This window comes from Dermacentor variabilis, chromosome 2 (assembly GCF_050947875.1).
Source record: "Dermacentor variabilis isolate Ectoservices chromosome 2, ASM5094787v1, whole genome shotgun sequence".
NCBI lineage: Eukaryota > Metazoa > Arthropoda > Arachnida > Ixodida > Ixodidae > Dermacentor > Dermacentor variabilis.
In genome coordinates, this window is record NC_134569.1 from 145,081,744 (window position 1) to 145,101,601 (window position 19,858).

At 43.2% G+C, this 19,858-nt stretch overlaps 1 protein-coding gene across 3 annotated transcripts in view; it reads left to right on the forward strand.

Moving 5' to 3' along the window:
* The first annotated feature begins 13 nt into the window (after positions 1-13).
* Positions 14-19,858, forward strand: part of LOC142572821 (uncharacterized) — a 36,091-nt gene continuing 16,246 nt past the window's right edge. Inside the window, exons 1-4 of one of the 3 annotated variants that reach the window (XM_075682199.1) lie at positions 14-34; positions 2,532-2,843; positions 6,155-6,310; positions 18,104-18,277. In XM_075682199.1, the coding sequence (XP_075538314.1) occupies positions 2,568-2,843; positions 6,155-6,310; positions 18,104-18,277 (606 nt within the window). In that variant the 5' untranslated portion in view covers positions 14-34; positions 2,532-2,567. The other 2 variants (XM_075682197.1, XM_075682198.1) reach the window with 2 other exon arrangements.

Consider the following 19,858-nt stretch of genomic DNA (forward strand, 5'->3'; position numbering starts at 1 on the left):
TCCACCTTACAGCTGACAGTTTTGGCTGGTTTTGGTTTGTAGCTTTATTTTCTTCTCAGATCGTGCCCTTGTAGTTTTGCTCAAGAGGGAGCGAAATATACACGTACTCCGTCACTCACTACAGGCCATTCTACTCATCTACTGGAAGTAACAAGCTCACGTGCTCCCGTTTCCATTTGCTTTTCGTTATTCACTGTCGCGCTTGCATCTTTACCATTGGTAAGTGAACTTGCGCTCTTCATAACGCTCCACACGTCGTTTGACAATTTGTGGGAGCTTCGTACAGCCATCTAAACAGTTTCTCACTAGCTTTGCCATTTTTTTTCTTTCACCGTAATTCACGTGGCATGCTGCGCAAGAAAAGATTGAATGCAATCACGAGGATCTCTGGCCCTTTATTGCAGCACGACCCAGCCGGTGTAAGAAATGTTCGCTAACACTTCCCACCAATATGACTTTGCGACTGCACCTGTACAGTCGTTGAACTTTTGCATAGGCGAAAATTTTTGCTAATATTTACGAGAAAAGTAACCTTGACGAAGCTTTACTCTTGTCTTAAAATTTGTCCACTCACGCAAACTACGTTCACGAACTTTGGTTATTTTGCGTCGTAAATGGTCTCATGTGCGATTTTGGGCAAACGTGCGCGGCGTCTCTGGCGTACCAGCATGGGCGTTTCTTTCGGTTTTCTACATTTTCAATCGCGTACTGCTCTTTGTCACGCTGATTATTCCATGTCAAACGCGCGCTGAATAGTAGAAGAGCCCTGTCAAGTCGAGCAAACGATATTCTACATTTTGGCTTGCCCCAGTAGTCTGGCGCTGGTTGTCTTTTGACGAAGTTTGTGTATTAGAATGTAGCCCAGTCGGTGCTTGCCGCAACAATTTGAAAACTAACTGGTGTAGACGGCAGCGTATCTAGCGCATGCATTTTTTGTGTGGCTCGACTTGGTGCTCATATTCATAACAGGTGGCCGAAGCTAAAGATGACGCATTGTGGAGAAAAAATTGCGTTCGATGTCGTTTGCTACTTTCAATTTTGTTTAAGCAAAGTAAGAATACGTGTTATATATGTGTGGCTCTTCTGTCATTCTCTGGTTCGTGCTGTCACTTCCGGGCAGCATGCATGCTAGCGCGTGAACTTATTTGACTATGTTTAGATAGTTAGCACTTACATTGCGAATGTTGGTTGGTATGCTATGCTGGGAGGATGTTAGGTATGGTCAAAGCCCTGACATGTCTGACTGACACAACGCTAAAAATGCAAAGGATAACGTACGTTAACAGGGGCTTGTGATTACAAGCAACCCACCTTTTCCAAAGCATGACTGTGTGGTTTTCTTTCATTAAAAAAGGGCAGAGAACGAATTGAGCAAGAGTGCCAAGCATACCTCTCACTTGTTTTTGTTCGAGGTTTGTTTAAAAAGGGCAAATGATGCATTCCTACAAACATTCACATAAGTTTGCCACATAAACTGTGAGCAACTCTCCTTGTCAGTGTATGGGGTGTTTTTCTTTAGATCATACAGAATTTAAAAAATCACCTGTGGCAGATAACGCAATTGTAGTCCTCAAGTTTGATTACTCATAGGTGGACATTACTTGCACGAGAAATTGAAATGCACAATAAAATATTTAACAAGAATTTACTGATTGTTCTTTAAAATATTTTATGGCACATATTGCAATTAGTGAGTGTAGCCTGTGAGTTTGCAAGGCATATCCACTTCGAATGAATACCAAGGATAGCACATGTTTTCAGATATGCACTGTGAAACTTGCGGTAAAAATTGATTACTGTATTCTACATACTTTTTTAACAAACCGCTGTTTTAAGCGTCGAAACATGAAAGTAACTGGAATGCCCATTTATTTCGTTGCACACTCGGGGAATAAATATCTGGAAACTGCTGTCATCCTGAAAATTGGTTCCAAGTGACTTTACTTTGCGAACTCGATAGATGCAATCTGCAAATTGCAATATGTTTCACAAGGTAATCAAATAAAAAGTTGAAGAAGGAATTTTTGTTAATTAGTCCAATATGCATTTCAATTTCTCATGCAAGTAAATTCCACCTCTTCAAGTAATCCAACTGAAATACTAAAATTGTGCTGCCTGCCACAGGCAATTTTCAAAAATTATATATTTTCTAAAAAAACATTCGGTATGTTCCTGTGAATGATATTGATTGTTAAAATGAAACATTTGCCTATAGGATACCTTTAACTGTGATAAGTTCGTGAAATTTACCAGGAATGTTGTTATCTTTAGGCTACAAGTCAACAAATACCCAGATTCTACCCTGGTCTTCCTTCGTAAAATTAGCAGGCAATTTTAACTTTCCAAATTTAAAAAGAACAACCCAAAAATGAAGGACTTTAGGTATAAAGTCAGACTACAGTAACTTGCTGCAGGCTTGGAATTTAAGGGTCAGCTTTATGTAAAGTGATGCTGCTAGGTGTTCTACCAGTTAATGTACACTCCCTTTTCATTTACGAGGCATTTTTGCATTTCCTATTTTGTAATTTAAGGCACCCAAACTTTGAGAGGACAAAAAAAGAGCTGCCATGTCAACGCAACGTCGTGCTGCTTCTCCGTCAACGGAGACCCGCCTGGAAGCCCTGGAGTCATCGCTGCTTGTGCTGTCACAAAAGATGGAGACACTGCGGCCACTGCTGCACCGTGTCCTTGAAAACAGTCAGGCGCTGCAGCACCAGCAGCCACCAGCCGGAGTGGGGGCAGCGTCGTCCTCATCGGCCTCCTTTGGGTCGGAGTTCCTGCACGACTTCTTTGCCGATGACTATGATGAGGGAGGTGGTGGCAACTTCCCTGAAGATTCCCAGGTGGGTTGTAAGGCCATTGTGAATGATCGCATTGGTTAAACTCGTGTATGCATTCTTTTTGTTTTGTTGAAGTATGTGCTTGCTCGTCTTCTCTTGGGTTCACTCTGTGTTTGTGTATCTGTTGCATTGCAATGTTGTGCTGTTGGCTTCCACCCGGGCCGCTTCCAGAGAATGCCTGCTTTGGGAAGGCGGTGGCCAGACGTTGTTCGGGGAAAAATGGGAGTGGCAGGGGTTCTTGCATACTGGTTCTGGTGAGCGCCATAAATTACGCAGCATGCTGCTGTAGCGGCATGTGGAGAAGGGAGTCTTTGGGGAGTGCTTGGGTTAGGCCGAGGCTGCGCGGGCAGCTGGGGTGGTTTGAGTGGCAGCCACTGCTGGTGTGAGTTATGTAACCCAGACACATGGTCCCGCGGCTGGGGGTGAGAATGTGCGCAGCTGAGCGGGCAGTGTGGTCTGAGACTTGAGAGACAACAGAACGATCTTATCAAGTGCCTGATTGGAGCGACGGACTGCCCCGAGGCCTTTGCTCAGCCGAATTCGTTAATGTGAACTCGTTTTCCTTGTTTACTGTATACTCAGTGTAACCGCTAATGTCTGTCTGCAGTTAAATTCAGTCCAAATTATTGACATCCAGCATCTTTAGCCCCAGAATACCGAAGCAGAGAACATGGCTTAGGAAAAGCTGAGAACAAACGAAAACACCAAAGAAGAGCCCAGCGGAGGAAGAGAGAAGAAAAACTTCCTTGGGTGGTGCTGCTTATGAGGTTATTTACATCTGTCTACTGCTTCCTTAACTAAACTTAGTCAAGAAACTCTAAAGGATTCAGCGAGAAAATGTCAGGCCTGTCTGTTCCGAATTTAAGTACACTGATTCTTGTACTGAACTCATCAATACTAACAACACTGAACTACTTGAATTGAGAAGAGCAAGGCATCGTTTTGAACTTTTTGAGCTTGCTTTTATTGCAAATAAGCTATTGGTCACACATTGTACCTTTCCCCATTGTCTATAAGACCTATACTACACTTCAAAATACACTTGCTAACCCCATATATTGCCAGAACTAATATTTGTAAATTTCCCTTCTTGCGACCTTCTCTATACGATTGGAATGACCTAACTGAACATTCTGACACACTGTGTGAATAGACGCTGATCAGTTTTGTCTGATAGTTTTTTCTTTCTTTCTCATGCCACCATTTTTTCTCTAAAATGCAGATTTCTTTAATCTTTGTTGGCCGTCTTGCTTGGACCAGTTTAGACTGCAGTGTGTAATACTAAATAAATTTGCCTATGCATTGGCACCAATAGACAGCTTGCACAGACGACATTGTAGGTATCATATTGGCAAACCCTTGGCATGGCCAAAAAGGAGGTTCACCAATCCATTCAGTCTACTACATTTACCTCGTCTTCATCAGCGCATTACAGCCTGTCAAGGGTCGGCAATCATGATCCTCGGGATTTATTCAATCCTTAACCCAGGGCTGCTCAGCATAGGGCCTGCGAACCGCATGTGGACTGCAGTCGAGTTTAGACATTGATAGTGTACTGGTGCGGCAATTACGAGGAAAATGCCGATGTTGACGCCAAACAGAGGGCACGAAATGAACCTGAAAAAAGAAGGGTGTGGTGTCGTAGTAGCCCTTGTCGGGAGTAGATCAGGAGCGCAATCAATGAAAAAGTTGCCCACACCAAGACCATGCTGTTGGTGCAGCGTCTACAATTGAATCGAGCATGCGCTTGCCCTATATGCTTCCACCGAATAACACTAAACAGTCTGCCTTTCTGCTAGCAAAAGATGCAACCTGTCCCTATAAAATTGCGGCCCATGTGGCTACCAGAGAAGTTCGTTTTGGCCCTCGCTGGATTTGAGCTGCGCAACCCTGCCTTAACCCATAACCGTATGGTGTTTCATACCTGGTACTCACAGAACAAATTTTCACTTACTCTAATCACCATGAAAGGAATTTATGCATATTTACTTGGAATCTGTGTTATCTCTAGCAATTAAATACTAGCAGCTGTAACTGTCAAAGCAGTTCTTCAGTATTTGGAAACATTCAGAAAATTGCCGCAGTGTATGTATCACAAGAAGTAGTATGGGAAGCAACAAAAAGGATAATGTTAGGCTACAAAATGTGAACACAAAATTTACATATTGCAGTGCACTTACATAAGGTTATACATAGGTAATGCAAGATGTAACAGGTGTAATTAATGGTAACTAACTGTTTAAATGCTGATGGGATGTGTTCATTGACAATGAAATTGGGTAGTTCATTCCAACCTTTAATGGTGACAGGTGGAAAGGACTGCTTGAAAGAGTTAACTTGAAAGTGGCATCGGTGACCTGTGTAGCTGTAGTATAGCGCCTTGTTGTGTCTGTAGGGTCTGCTAAGACATTCCTAGAGTGCTGAGTGGCCTTTCTTCAACAGCCAACGCAGCAATAGGTCAGACAAGACCAGATGGAGCCACATGCATTAATTGTGCCTTTCTGTAGCATACACATCTCCAGGTAAGTAGATATTGTTGAGCGTTCTAACAAGCAAGCCTTTCTGCGGGGTGCAAGGCTATAGGCGAAATGGAACCTTGAACTTGGCAAGGCACCATCTTATTTGCAGTGTTCAAGGGACACTAAAGAGAAAAGTAATTTCCCCTGTATTAGTAGATTGTCCTTTTACAATTTACCCAAAATGCCATTTTTTACCAATGTTACCAACTCCTGCTTTGCTCATGGTGAGTAGGTGGCCTGCTGCCTTTCCTGCCACCGCAGTGCTCCGATCGTTCTTTGTGCCAAGTGTGTGGGCATTGTGTGCTATAGCTTGGCGAGTTTATGGCTTATTGCAGCACGTGGCATTTACATGGTGCTCGCTGATTAACGGCTTAAGTGTTTTATTTTGACCAAAAGTGACCTTCATTTTTGCTTTCTGTTTTTTCTTTTAATGCTAATTTTCAGACCTTCATCGAAAATCCTTCTAAAGCATTTTCAATCAATTTGTTTCGTGTTCTAAGCATGAAAATAACATTTTACTTCTTCACAATGCCATATATAGGCATGTACTTGTCATTGCCACTAACAGTGCAGGCGCCATCGTCCCACATTTGCCAAAAGGCGAAAAAAGTGCTCGATTCCAAAAACATGGTCTTTGAGCAGCTACGAAGTGCTGCCTTTATGTAGAAGACAACAAAGGCCGCAATAAATGCGCTCCTCCAGCGCTGACGAAATGGCTGCCATCGATGTTGTAGAACACGAGTACTGAATTAACGCGGCCTTTGAGGTGCTGAAAAAGTGCCCACATCTATGCAGGAGAACCAGTGGACGGAGGAAGACTTTGATGCCAGCCGTCCAGTGGCGCCTTACATAGGCCGCTTTGTGCGCCGATGCTGGGAAGCTCGTGGGCGAGCAGTGCGCTGTCGCAAGGCTCGTGCGGCCTACCCCAACCCAAACTTGCCTTTTCTGAAGGTATGTGCAGGGCCTGCTCTACTAACTGACTGTAGCTTCCCGGTTATAATGAGCAAAAAGAATAAGAAAAACTGAGGGACTCTATTCTTTTTGTCATGATCACATGAAGCTGACGGTCAATGATCATAGCCTCAGAAAAAGCATAGGGGGAAGTGAACTGTCTTTTTTTTTTTTAACTGAAATGTAGAAACAACGAGGAAAAGGGAAAGGTGGGTGAGAAAACAACTTGCCGATGATGGGAGCTGAACCCACATCTTGCACATAATGCATGCGCTCCTTTTCCCTTCAGCTATGCTGCCCAGTGACTGTCCTCCCGTAAACTTTCTTAGGTTTAGTACATGTGTATGTGCACTAGATCTACTCCTGGGAGTGTTGGCCAGTGCCACTCGCAGCCATGGCAGAGAAGTGGAACATCTTTTCAACTGCAAGCATCACATAGTTCAGGAACTTGGGAAGAGGCAACAGACCAATAAACCTTTGCACACTCCTCAAGGCATCAAGCCTGCCAAAGTTGAAAGCCTTGCTATGCACTGAGCTAGAAGAATAAGGGGAACCGAATGACTCAGTTTTTTGCTACTTTTGACCACGGTATGCCAGAGAAAGCATAGGAGACTTACGTCAGACTTACGGGGCCCTGACTATTCTTTGTTCTTATTGAAAATTTTATGAGGTGGGCAAATGTCTGTGTAGAAAAGAATCAACCCGTGTATTTTGACATGCAGCATGGATTTCCAGAAAAAAAAATGTAATTGGTTTAAAGTGGTGAAAGAGCATTGTTGCGACTTGCAGATTTTACAATTTTGAAGACTAAAACATTGTAGAGCGCCAGACCTTTTTTCCGTAATTTAGACTTATGTCGCCCACACTTTGCTTTTTGAGCAAGTGCTCATTGATCCTCAAATTATGGCTTTGTGGGGCTGTTTTAGTTAGGCAATGAAGTTGAAAATTTTTCTCACAAATGTTTAAAAGTGGTTTTTCTGGAAATTAAAGAAAAAATATGCTTCTACACTCATTATTTACAGTCGACGTCTGATTTTTCACTCGCCGTGGTTGCTTAGTGGCTATGGTGTTTGGCTGCTGAGCACGAGGTCGCGGGATCGAATCCCGGCCACGGCGGCTGCATTTTGATGGGGGCGCAATGCGAAAACACCCACGTGCTAAGATTTAGGTGCACGTTAAAGAACCCCAGCTGGTCAAAATTTCCAGAGTCCCCCACTACAGCACGTTTTGGCACGTAAAACCCCATAATTTAATTTTAACGTCCTATTTTTCAAACTCTCTAAGGGCTGCAAAAATTGTTAAGAAATTTGTGCAATTGCCACAGCCACATCTGAAATAGCTTTGAAGGCCTGCCAGTGCAATTTTGTTAATGCAGTTCGGTGCTTGTACTGTGACAGAAGACGGCAGGTGCGCATGTGTACCACTATTAAAGGGACAGACAATTGCTTAGAACATGAATTGAGATAACCCTGCTGATGGAAGGATAGCCTATCACGTTAGCTAAAATGAGCACTGCTTTTTTTTCATTAAACAGGATTTATATTTTTAATTGTTCACTAAAAGTCATAAAAAGCGACCTTTTCTGTCCCATGCGGCAAAAACATGAAGATGCATAAGTGACCTATCATGTGACCTTCTACTAGTGTACATGGTTTCTGGTCTATTTATTACTTTTGAAATGCAGGACACTTTTTTCTTTGTAAGTTTTTCTAACTTACAATGTGTAGATAAGCCTTTGCTTGCAGTGAGTAGAAAAGCGGTGCTGCCTTCACTTACATTTTTAATGAGTTTGTTTGACTTGTCTATTGACAGAATAATGACACCAGGGGCCAGCAAGCCATGATGTAGACGTGTACTTGGGGCAAAATGGGGTACAAATATGAAAAAGGTCTGTAGAACAGTGCAGACCTATTGTATGTGCTTTTTATTTTCAAAAGTGATTGAAAAGGTCAGAATGTAGGTGGTTAACTGCAGTTGCACTCACTCCTGTGAAAGTAGAACAATGGGTGGCTTTCACAATTTGCGAGGCGGGCTATCGGCATCGCTTTCACTTCTCAGTGTTGCTGGAGGAGGGGCTTCTCTTTTTTTAGAGGCTGCTCAGATCGAAAAATTCTGCTTACAAGATATCCACATGCTTTTAGAAGTAACCACTGCAGGTGTAAACACTACTGGGAGTGAGCTTTTCGTTGGGTCATAGGAACTGTCTTTACAAATTGGTTGTCCGTCCCTTTAAATAGCTCCTCACCAGGCCCCATATCAAATTTTGGTTATATGCTGGAAGTTGTTACATGTCCTCTAGGGAGCGTTCTGCTGCAAAAAATTTTCATATCTGCACATTAATAGCCGAGATGGATATATTTCAGTGCCATGAACCCATGATTTCAGCAGGTGAGCTCCACTGCCAAGCGAGGCACTCTCTCCACTCACCCCGTCTGGCCTCCGCAAGTAACATCCCTTCCCTGCATTCTTCCATGCCGGGCCTCGAGGATCTCGTGGTGCATACCTCATGGTCCCTGCCTTCATTCTTTTTATCCTCGCTTCTTTTTTTTTTTTTTGTGGCACTATGCACTTCCACTGGCGGGGTCATGTGCAAGCTGTTGTGATTGTCTCGTTTCGCACAGTGCACGATTTTGTGCGCTGTGCCCGAGGACACATGACTAGCAGTATGATTCAGTGCTACACGTATACTGAGGCAGACACAAGCGGATCGTAGAGCATGATGACGCGCTTTAACACAGTAGAAAATGGCATAGTTTAGGTACCTGCGCACATGGCTGCACTACTGTGGGAACAAGCAGTCAAAGCGGATCTCTCTTGCTTCAGTGCGAAGTAAAACAAAAAACAGGCAGACATTCCGTTCGTGTGTTTTATTACTTTTCTAAACTTCAATTCGTCAACTCAAGCAACAGATCACACAAATAACAGATGTTGCCTTGAATAATTCTTGAAGTCACGTGTCTCAATGATTGACAGCACGCTGCGAACACAAGTATGTAGGTGTAGGGACACATGTACGTCACCGTCCGGCTTGGAGTGCGGTCGCCACGAGGGGAAGGGAAAGCGGTGTTTGGATTGAAATTTCAGACTTTCCGCGGTGTGTAGTGATGTAATACTTTGCAAACACGATTGTCAGCATGCATTGTATGCTCTGCGCTTGTCAGCTCACAATGGCCGGACCTGGTGACGTGAGGATTAAGGAACAAATTTTATGTGCCGTGACTTTGCACTGTTGTTATGCTTCACTGCGATACATTGCGTATGCTTAACAGCTTAACACCGCTGTACTGCGACGAAGCTGACTATTGGAACCCATAATCATGCAGTGCTCTAGACCCTTGCTGTGCTTTCTGCAAAGGCGGAGTCGACGCCATTGCCGACAGCAGTGAATACTTTAAATGAAAAACAACACTCAACAGCAGGAAGCCTAATAGTGAACATTGAAGAAGCTAGGCTTAATGACAATACGTTACTACTATGGCTGCCAATGGATTAACGTGTGAGAGCGCTGGTTCAGAGGTCCGGAATAATTAGTATGGTGGCAGTAAATTTACAGAAGAATAAAAATGGGTTGGAGTGCATACGGCAGACATTGTCAGCTCCTGGCTGGAAGCTTACCATTATTATTGAAAAGGAAGGCGTGCAATCAGTGTATTTATTGGTGCTGACATATGGGGCAGAAACTTGGAGACTGAGAAGGAAGGTTGAGAACAAGTTAAGGACCGCGCAAAGAGCGATGGAGCAAAGAATGCTAGGCATAATGTTAAGAGACAGAAAGGGAGTAGTTTGGATCAGCGAGCAAACAGGTATAGCCGATATTCTGATTGACATTAAGAGAAAAATATAGAGCTGGGCAGGTCATGTAATGCGCAGATTAGATAACCGATGGATGATTAGGGTTACAGAATGGGTGCCAAAAGAAGGGAAGTGCAGTCGAGGACTGCAGAAGACTAGGCGAGGCAATGAAATTAGGAAATTTACGGGTGCTAGTTTGAATCGGTTGGCGCAGGACAGGGGTAATTGGAGATCGTAGGGAGAGGCTTTTGTCCTGCAGTGGACATAAAATAGGATGATGATGATGATGATGATGATGATGATGATGATGATGATGATGAGTGATGACTTCAGTTAATGCAGTTTCGGACCTACTGTCATGGCAAAAAGCTGAAAAATCAAACAGTGAAACGTAATGATGACATGCGGGGTTTTTGGGTGAGAGGGCCAATGCGTCTAAAATTACAGAGGTCTTGTACATTGACTATGGGGCCGGTGCTGTGAAGGTGTCCAAATTATCAGGCATGTCCAAAAAATTTGTCGTTGACCATATTTTGTAATGAAGTATGAAAAATGACAATATTACAAAATTAGCAATAATTGGCATATTTTAATGGCATTTAAAGAAAGAATCCTTACTATTTTCATGAAAAATTGACAGAATGCCTAACTACGACTGACAAAGCTAGTACTGCAAAAATGTGTTGTTGTATTTTAAGCAGACAAATTTAGCTTACTTTTAGATGCATATAGCCATCCCTATGATCTCTGTACATAGTTCTAATAAATGGAAATTATAGTCGTATTGCATTCCGAGCTTGTTGATCTTGTGGTGGTTAAGAAAAGTAGCTCAGATTGTGTCTTTTTTGTCTCTGCTGAGCAACAAAATACATTGAGCTGAAGTTTTCAGGGATCCTGTTTCCATATTTTTTCTCCAGTATGTTGAAGTAGCAAGCACGTGAGTAGGGCCCTCAGCTTATGTATTGGATATGGCAGGAGAGGAGTGTTGCTTATGGATACTGGTCGAGGTAATGCGAGGGAGGCTCTGCTGGTGTGTGGAGGTTAATTGGCCTTATAGCACTGTGGCCTCCCAACATTTTAGAGTTAAATCTTGGAACAACAAACTTCAATACAATTAAATTTTCGATGTAGCAATGCATGTAATTTTTTTTTAACTTCTTGTTTGTATAGAACAGCTGTTATTCTGAACTTCAATATAACAGTGTGTTTATGTGCAATTTCAATATTGTGAATGTCACTGCCACTGCAAGAAAATGGCGACGCAATAAATGGAAAGCACTGTGGGTGCAGATGGTCAAATGGCTGAATTACATGCGGCTGCTTGCGAATGCACCTCTCAAACCATGTGCTGAGTGACAGAGACTGGCCGTTGAAGTGGAGCAGCATCTGATAAGGGCAGCGATACTAGTACTACATACAAGACCCTCTTTCCGTCGGGTTCCATGATGAAGTAAAAGTGTGTTAAAATCCTATTGTGCTCGCGCAATATGTGCTGTGGGCGCGAGGGAAACGTACGAGGGTATGCCAAGAAGGATGGTGGCTTCATGCTCGCTAGCAGGGAGGTAATCAAGCACATAGCCATTGCAGGGCATAGACCGACTGTGCATGTGCACTCTCTTTATGCACACCTAGTGCTGGAGGTTGCGTAATCTCAAGTTTCAGTGAGGCAGTAGAAGCGTTCGTTCCCTTCTGTTTGCACTCTTCCTCATGCCAGTGTTGTGACAGGAAGTGCTTGCGGTCATCGAGTGAGATCTGTTGTATGCCTGTGTGTACATCGCGCCATGCTTGCTAACTTTATTAGCTCCTTCAAGTGTTTTGGACAAGCTGAGCTCAACAGCGCAATCCTGGTTAATTTGCTTTGGGTGAGCTCAAATCGTCAATGGCAATAATATTGTTTTCAAAGCAGTTTTGACTAACCTCGGCACGTCCACTTAGTTTTTCTTCTACTGCATAGACAGCTGCAGTGGCAGCGTTTGAAATCTGCGGTTATTTCGCTAGTTTTTGTTTTATTACATGGATGCAAGCACTTTTTCAGTGCCTGTAAAGCTGCGCTATGTTGATTTAACTCTTGTGTTCTGCATCATAGATAGCAGCCATGTCATCAGCGCTGGAGGGATGCAGTTTATTGCAGTCTTTGTTTTCTACTAGATAGATGGCAGCACTTTATCAGTGCTCGAAGATCGTGTTTTTGGAATCGCATGACAGCTTGTGCGTGAAAGTGAAAGGGATGCACCAGGGTTTTTTTCTTTGAATAAAGAGGATGAAAATAGTCTTCTCATTGCTTTTTCTACTGAAAGTGATGATTCAGAAAGCGAAGACGCCATTGACTTGACCCAGCAGTGGTGCAGTGTAGATGCTGACAGCCCCTCCCCCTCTCCATGTCTGGAGACCGACTTTTTCGGTGAAGAACTTTGCTTCACAAAACAGTTGATTTGGAAACAGGGTAAAATAAAGTATTTTTCCCTTGTTAATAACCGTACCATTTGTGGCAATGACAAGTACATATGTATGCATAGTAAAGAGGTAAAATGAAGTTTCAGTTCCCAAAACACAAAGCAAGTTGGTTAAACAAGCTTTGGAAGGGTTTTCGGTGGATTGAAGTTTGAAAGTAAGCCATGAAAAAAAAAAAAAGCAAGATACAGTGACTTTTGGTAGAAATAAATAAAGCACCTAAGGGACTATTAATAATATTGCAATTTGTACAACTGATAACACTACAAACCTTACTTCGTCTAATTGTGTGATACAATGTTATCACTATCAATGCGCGTTTCATTCAAGCTGCAAGTTTTTTGTCATTGAAATTTATTCTTTTCAATCGTCTGATAATTCTAATCTCTTTACGGCTCCTTCTGTGTCAGAAAAATTTGTCGGTGACTGTGCTTATTTGCATAAAAGGTCGAATTTCATAACAAAAATTTCGATGTAATAAAGTAAAGTGCAGATTTCACGAACTTCGTTATATCGACGTTTAGCTGTACAGTATCTGACATTCGTTATAGTGAGCATACACACAGATATTGGTAGAAAAAAGAATAGTGATCAGATTATGCGAACGAAATGCAAGCCAGGTTTTTCGGACACTGTTGGGACCGACCATGATAATTTGCTAGTACAGTTGTCAGTCTACCCCGTGCGTCTGATCTCGCGTCTTATTGGCGATAATGTCTACAAGTACAAACATTGATGGTGAGCTTCCTGTGATGCCTTGTTACCTGTCACTCCCTATTCCATCCACACTGCTTAAGGAGCCCTTGAACGCTTTTCAAGTCGCCGTATGCTATTGCAGGTTGCGTAGACTGGCAGTTGGAGATGGTTCTATCAGCACTGATATTGAACTATTTAATATTTTAGCCACACAAGAAAATAACTGAATATGGCAAATGAGTTCTGCAGAGGCCTACAAGGTGTTCTTCAACTGCGAGGCTTTCTTCCTGAGAAACCTGTATGGGTTTCCTTTGCAACTTCGTGCTACAATTAGGGTGGATGCCAATTTTTTTCCCTTTCATGTACTTTTTTTTTTACCTTGTGGGCTTCAGTGTCCCAGTTCCTAGAGTTGTCTATTAATTCGCCCTCACTTTGCGATCGGCTAGCCTCCTGGTTAGCTCATATGGTAGATAGACTACTCTGGAAAGGCGTTGGTCCCGGGTACAAGTCGCGGACCAGGAGAATTTTTCATCAGTGCGTTACACTGATGAAAAGAATTATGTTTAAAATGTATCGCATACATGTTGAAACACTTCTGTTTGGATTTGTGCTGGATATTTAAATACAGTTGAATCTCGTTAATTCGAATATGCTTAATTTGAAATTTTGGTTTGTTCGAACTGACACACTGTGGTCCTGTCAAAGTCATGTGTATTCCAGTGGGCGAAAATGCTCAGTAATTCGAACGTGCAAGCATTTGTGATGATTAATTCGAATATACTGCGCTCCGACAATGCTTTCAGCGGTGTGCGAAATGATGCGGCGGCGCCTCCGACCAGCATTCTTCTGACTCCGCTATAGAGGAAGAGCTTCGGAAAGACTTCTCAATGCCGCACGTGAAAAAAAAAAGAAAGGAAAACCGTGGCGGGAATATGTGCGCAGGCATGTGCAGGCACGCATAACCGATTACTTCTGTTAGTGACAGGTGTCCTGTACAGTCAACAACCGATGTTCCAGACCCCCAATTTTTCAGACATGTCCAATAATTCGGACACCTTCGCGGCACCACCATGTACCCCATAGAGCAAATGTATAAGAACGTCTGAAATTTCGAGCCTGCGCTCTTGCACGCAGATCCGCTGGCAGCTGTAGCCACACCACCACAACGCTTGGTCTAGCTACTTCGACTTTCACTACCAAGCTTCTTGCTGTTCGGTGCCGTGTGTTTCATTGAAACCATTTGCCACTGTTAGCAATGACGCCGACTCCGCCTTTGTAATTCTAGCCATTGGCTTCGGAGCGCGGAAAGCATGGCGCATTGCATAATGTCGGTTCCCGAAAGTCTGCTCGCCCCAATACAGCAGTGATACGCAATGAACCACATTAAACGTTAGACAGGGGCAATTGTCGCGGGAGATGGTATGTTTCGATTAAACCTTTGAGGGTCTATTTTTTTCGCCATATGTGACCGCCCAGGGTTGATTCTTTTTATTGCAGATTCCAATTCTTCTTCGAAACTTATTTCGAAAAAATTTCCTGTAATTTTTCTAGGGTGACCATAAAGTGAGAAAAATGATATTTTGAGTTGGTATATATGTACTCTTTATTCATGAATAACAACAATAAAAAAAGAAATAAACTTATGAGAATTAAAATTTTGATACATTGTTATACACAGTTAAGCGTTTGAGAATGCGTACACGAGAATATTTCGCAAGACTCAAATGTTTCTGCTTTAACACTAACATGTACATCCATAGCATAATAAAAGTGCGTAAGTGGGCACACTCAAGAAAACTGTGGTTGTGTGCCTCAAAAAAGCAAAACGTGTGACAAACTTCCGCTAATCTTCATCTTATCGTCAACCAGAGGCAATCAGTTTTTGCATGTCCAAAAAAAAGAAAGCAACGGTAACGCATGCATGGCAGCATCTTTCCTATGCGCACCCCTATGAGCACTAAACGAGCGAGAGACAGGCAGTCACCCTTTGAGCGATTAGTAACAAGATAGCGATCAGTTTTGCAAGCAAAAGAAGCCAAAACCGCGTGCGGAACAAAATGCAAACTGCTGCCCGCGCGCGCCCCAATGTGGAAGCAGTAGTATATAGACGTGCGGGAGCAAACTAGCTCTGAAACAAACCATGCAACAAAAATCGAGATGTAGGCGCGCGAAAAAAATTCACTGTATTCCCTCCCACACAGTGGCAGCACATTACAGAAAAGAAAAAGTTACGAAATTGTCATGCTTTTTAAACGTACAGACGGCACCGTAAATATATGGCATCGACCATTTTTGGACTTGTTCGCGGCGCCGTACATTTATGTAATTGAGGGTTAATTGTACATGCATGCATCTGCCATCCCCTATCACAGTACGAGCACCGATATGCCTAGTAAGTGCACTGGCAGGCCTTTAGAGCTATTTCGGAGGTACCTGTGGCGTTTTGAGCCCTTAGGGGCAGTTAAAAGAATGCATTCATTTTTTTGGACTGCCCGAATTTTCAGACGTTTTCGTGGCCCCGGGGGAGTCTGAAAAATCTGACGTTGACGGTAATGTATAAATATGTGTGAAAAGTCTTCTGGAACTTCCCGCTCATGTGTTAGCTCAGTGCTCATGGGCCACTGCAGGTAAGTCCTCCATTCAATTAGCTTCCTTTAATTCGACGTTCTTTCAATTTGAACGAAATTTCGGGCCCCTTCGAGTTCGAATTATCGAGATTCGACTGTAATATGTGTGAAGTGCTTAGTTAATGAGTTTCAAGGTAGGTGGCTGCATGTTTGCTGTCGGTTGTCCATATGTCGTCATGTAGTGGGTTCAGTTTTTTTATTCTTCTTTCATTGTGTTTTACATCAAGTATATTTTTCAACTGGTTGGATAAGTGCCTTACAAGTATGCTAGATATGGAATATACTTGATGTGCTCATATCCGATGCTCATGTATCGAGTTATTGCATGGAGTCTGCATTCTGTAAGCTCAAGAAAGCTCTTCAAAGAAATTAAAACTTTGTTCTGTAGCTTCTTGTTTTTAATTATTATGAAGGTGCAAGAAATGGGGTAAAACAAAATTTTCAATCAACGTAATTAAATGTTACCTGGAAAGGTTGTATATTTTAAGCAAATGCAAACAAAAACTTGTTCCTTCGCTATAACTGATACTGTATCGTATCCCATTTTAATTTCTTTATATGTAGCAGGACAAGACTCCACTGCATTAAATTTGACCAATCAAATCTTCTATATTTGCACTTCTTTATAGCTGATAATTCATTACATCAGCATTCATTATACCGAGGTTTGACTGTATATACTTCACGGAGCAAGAAACGTCTAGGAGTGGAACCTGCACTGTTTGTGGCTACCAGAAAAGGTCACAAGCCCACGCAGCCACTATCACGCTGACAGTACCTGGCAGCCAAGAAAGAAATGACTTCCGTTTCGGTTGCCAAGGCAATCGATCACGTGTGTTATTCGCGGTCGATCGCGCCTGGCGCAAGTTCTACTGCAGGCACTCACGCAATTCTTCGGTGCTGGTAACCTGAACAGCGATAGGTGCTATGCTTCAACCATTTAAGCACAGTAAAAAACAAGAATGCATTCTTTTTGATGACCGCTGTAATAAGATGATCTTTAGCTCCCGGTTGTGCGTGGCGCTACTGTTTGACACCCGCGTGATGACTTCGATTGGATGGGTGTAAGCGCTGCTGGCATTCGCCGAAGGCAAACATGCCTTCAGTTTCTTCGAGTACATGATCAAGATGATTTTCCTCAAGCTCATGGGCCTCACACGCTTTGTGAACATTGCTGACCTTCACCGCCGCTGATGTTCCTGGCTTGTCGTATACACTCATTCTTCATCTTTTAATGGTAGCATGACTGATATTTGTGATGCTTTCCAGTGAATCTGCTTCTTTTTCAGGGATGTCATAGATGCAGGGAACAGCTTCTGGATGCAGTCCAGTTTTTCTTTTCAGTTGGTCCAAGATTACCTCGCCTCTAAGCTCATAGTAGTATTTCATCATGTTGCTTGTGAAGTGCTTCTCGCAGATGTAATTTCTTGATGTGAGCCGATAGCCGTCCCCAGGAATTGCTGCAGCCTATGCTTGCAGATGTTCAGGAAAATTTGGAGCCTTGAAAATGCTCACATTTTTCCTGCAAGACTTGTACCTCCTTTGTAGTTTTCAACGAAATGCCTGCATCCCATCTTAGGCTAGTAAATTCTAAAGAAGGGCATTTGCCAGTAGCGGTGCTGTTAGTATTATGGCCCTCTAACAGACACTGACAAGAACTGTTGCTGTTTGACTTAAGGGCACACAAATACAATGTTACGGTGTGCCCGCTGAAGCGAACGTCCGTGTCGTCTGCTTTGAGTGGAAAACAGGGGGGCCGCTGAAGAGCACGCTCCAAATCTGCCCACACAGGTGTCTGCATTCTTTTTTTCTTTCACTGCGGCTTGCATAACGCACAGCAAAGCGCTGCAACTGCATGCGCCCCCATCGGCACATGCTTGTTTTGTGACTTTATCTGTTCACCCGCACTGACGGGAGTTTCAACTCCTAAATATTCTTCCTTCATGATGTACTTTAAGCTAGGCTACTACAAGCCCCCTTTTGATAATTATTGAGGTAGAATGCTCCCCTAAGCATTATAACTCCTAGTGTATGACCGAAATTTCCCACTGGGCCTGGTGAGAGGTCTTTTAGAAGGTTTTAATGGCATGCTGTCTTTCAAGGTCAATTGTTCCATTTACAAGAGCAATTGTTCCTTTCACATAGTTGTACTTTGTTGTCCGGATTTTATCTTGTGGTTTTTCCATGTATGCGACCCTTGAAAGTGTGTTTGTGCTCACCATGCCAGGTGCCTCGACTGAATCCAGAGTTCGAGGGCTACAGCCGCTTTCGGGCTATTGGCTTAGACCGGGTGCGGGACGAAGCATTCCGCTGCACCCAGTCATCAGTGATGGGTGCAGTGGGTGCCCTGGTGGATCTGCTTGACTGCTGTGATCGCTCAGGTCCTAATGTTGCCCGACAGGTTAGCATTGCATGCTGTATTGATTATAACATTGATGCGCGGAAGCTCTTTGACAACTTTGTTTGATACTGAACTGCCTTTTCTTACCTGCTGCGTCAGCTCAGTGGCTGTGGTGTTGCGCTGCTGAGCTCAAAGTCGTGGAGCCCACTGCTATGGTGTCTTTCATAGCCACAACATTGCTTTGGGACGTATACCTATGAACAAATTAAACCTATTGTGTTGGATGGAAAGCTCTATGATGCAGTACCAGTAAAAAAAAGACAAGATCTACATCTTGGAGCCCAAGGCATGTCATGCTATCTTTTTTACAGCGAAGCTGTATACCTCTACGGCCCAAGGCAATTTTCATGTCGTTGGTGTGGTAAGCAAAAAACTCCCCATACCTGGGCCGATCCCAAAAATAGTGCAATACCGTCCCGACCCGCGGCAGAAGTGAAGCAGGCGTTAAGCACTCCACATACGTGGGCCGATCCCGAAGATAGTGCAATGTCGGGCCGACCCGTGGCGGAGGTGCAGTTCGCCATTAAGAGGCCTACATGCACAGCTTCGCTGCTCATCCTTCTTCACAGAGGGGAAGTGCACTGAGTTTTTTTATTAAATATTGCGTACAGCACTATTCTTGACATTATTGCGGGGGGGGACAAAGCATCATAAAACAAATCGGCCGTTTTGTGGCCAACCACATCTGCTGGCAACTTATTCCGCTGGTTTATGGTTCTCTGAAAAATTGAATACGTAAAAAGATCTGTCCTGGAGGTGTGAGGCCAGACCTTAAATTCGTGGTCCATAGTGAAGGCAGGTATTGCACAGGCTGAATTGGAAGCAATAATTCCGGCTTCTTTGTTGTAAATTGAATAACACAGTTTAAGTTGGAAGATTTTGCCTTCTTTGACTTGACAAGCACCACTTACATCATCATCATTTACATCTTGCATCAAATAATTTTTATGAGTATTTTGAGGACTACAAGGTGCAACTAGCGTCCCCCCTACCATTGATAGCTTTGCTGTGGTATAACGACTGGCATATTTACTTGAAGTGACATCTAAGTCAAGATGTTGGAAACAGTTCTGTCCATATAAGCAAGGTGCAACCAATTGAGTCACCTTTAGGAAAGCATTTGAATACTGACTGGAGAGAATATGGGCCAGGTGGCTAACTGAGAGGAACAGCCCTGTATAATTCCAACCAGTTTTTCCAGCTGGGTATTACTAAGAAAAGAGGCCAACTGGACAGTGGGCATATACAAAGGTGTTCTTTCTAAACTTATTTTGCAACCTTTTGGAACTGCTGCGGCAGAAGCGTGCTGGACAAATCTGAGGCATTGTGTGTGAAAGAAAGTGACAGCTGATGTACATGCGGATAACAATTATGACCAAGTGTCTGATATGACCATGCTCAGTAAGTGAGAAAGAGCTTCGTGCCATGTATGCTGATTCCTTTCCCAGCCATCTTATCTTCAGTGTTCAGGTTTCTAGGTACCGGTTAACAAAGAATGAATGCAGAATTAATTTGGCGACAAGCTGATGAGACTGGCAAATTCATTTGTCCAGCTATGTATCCAAACTGTGCGTTCGGCCG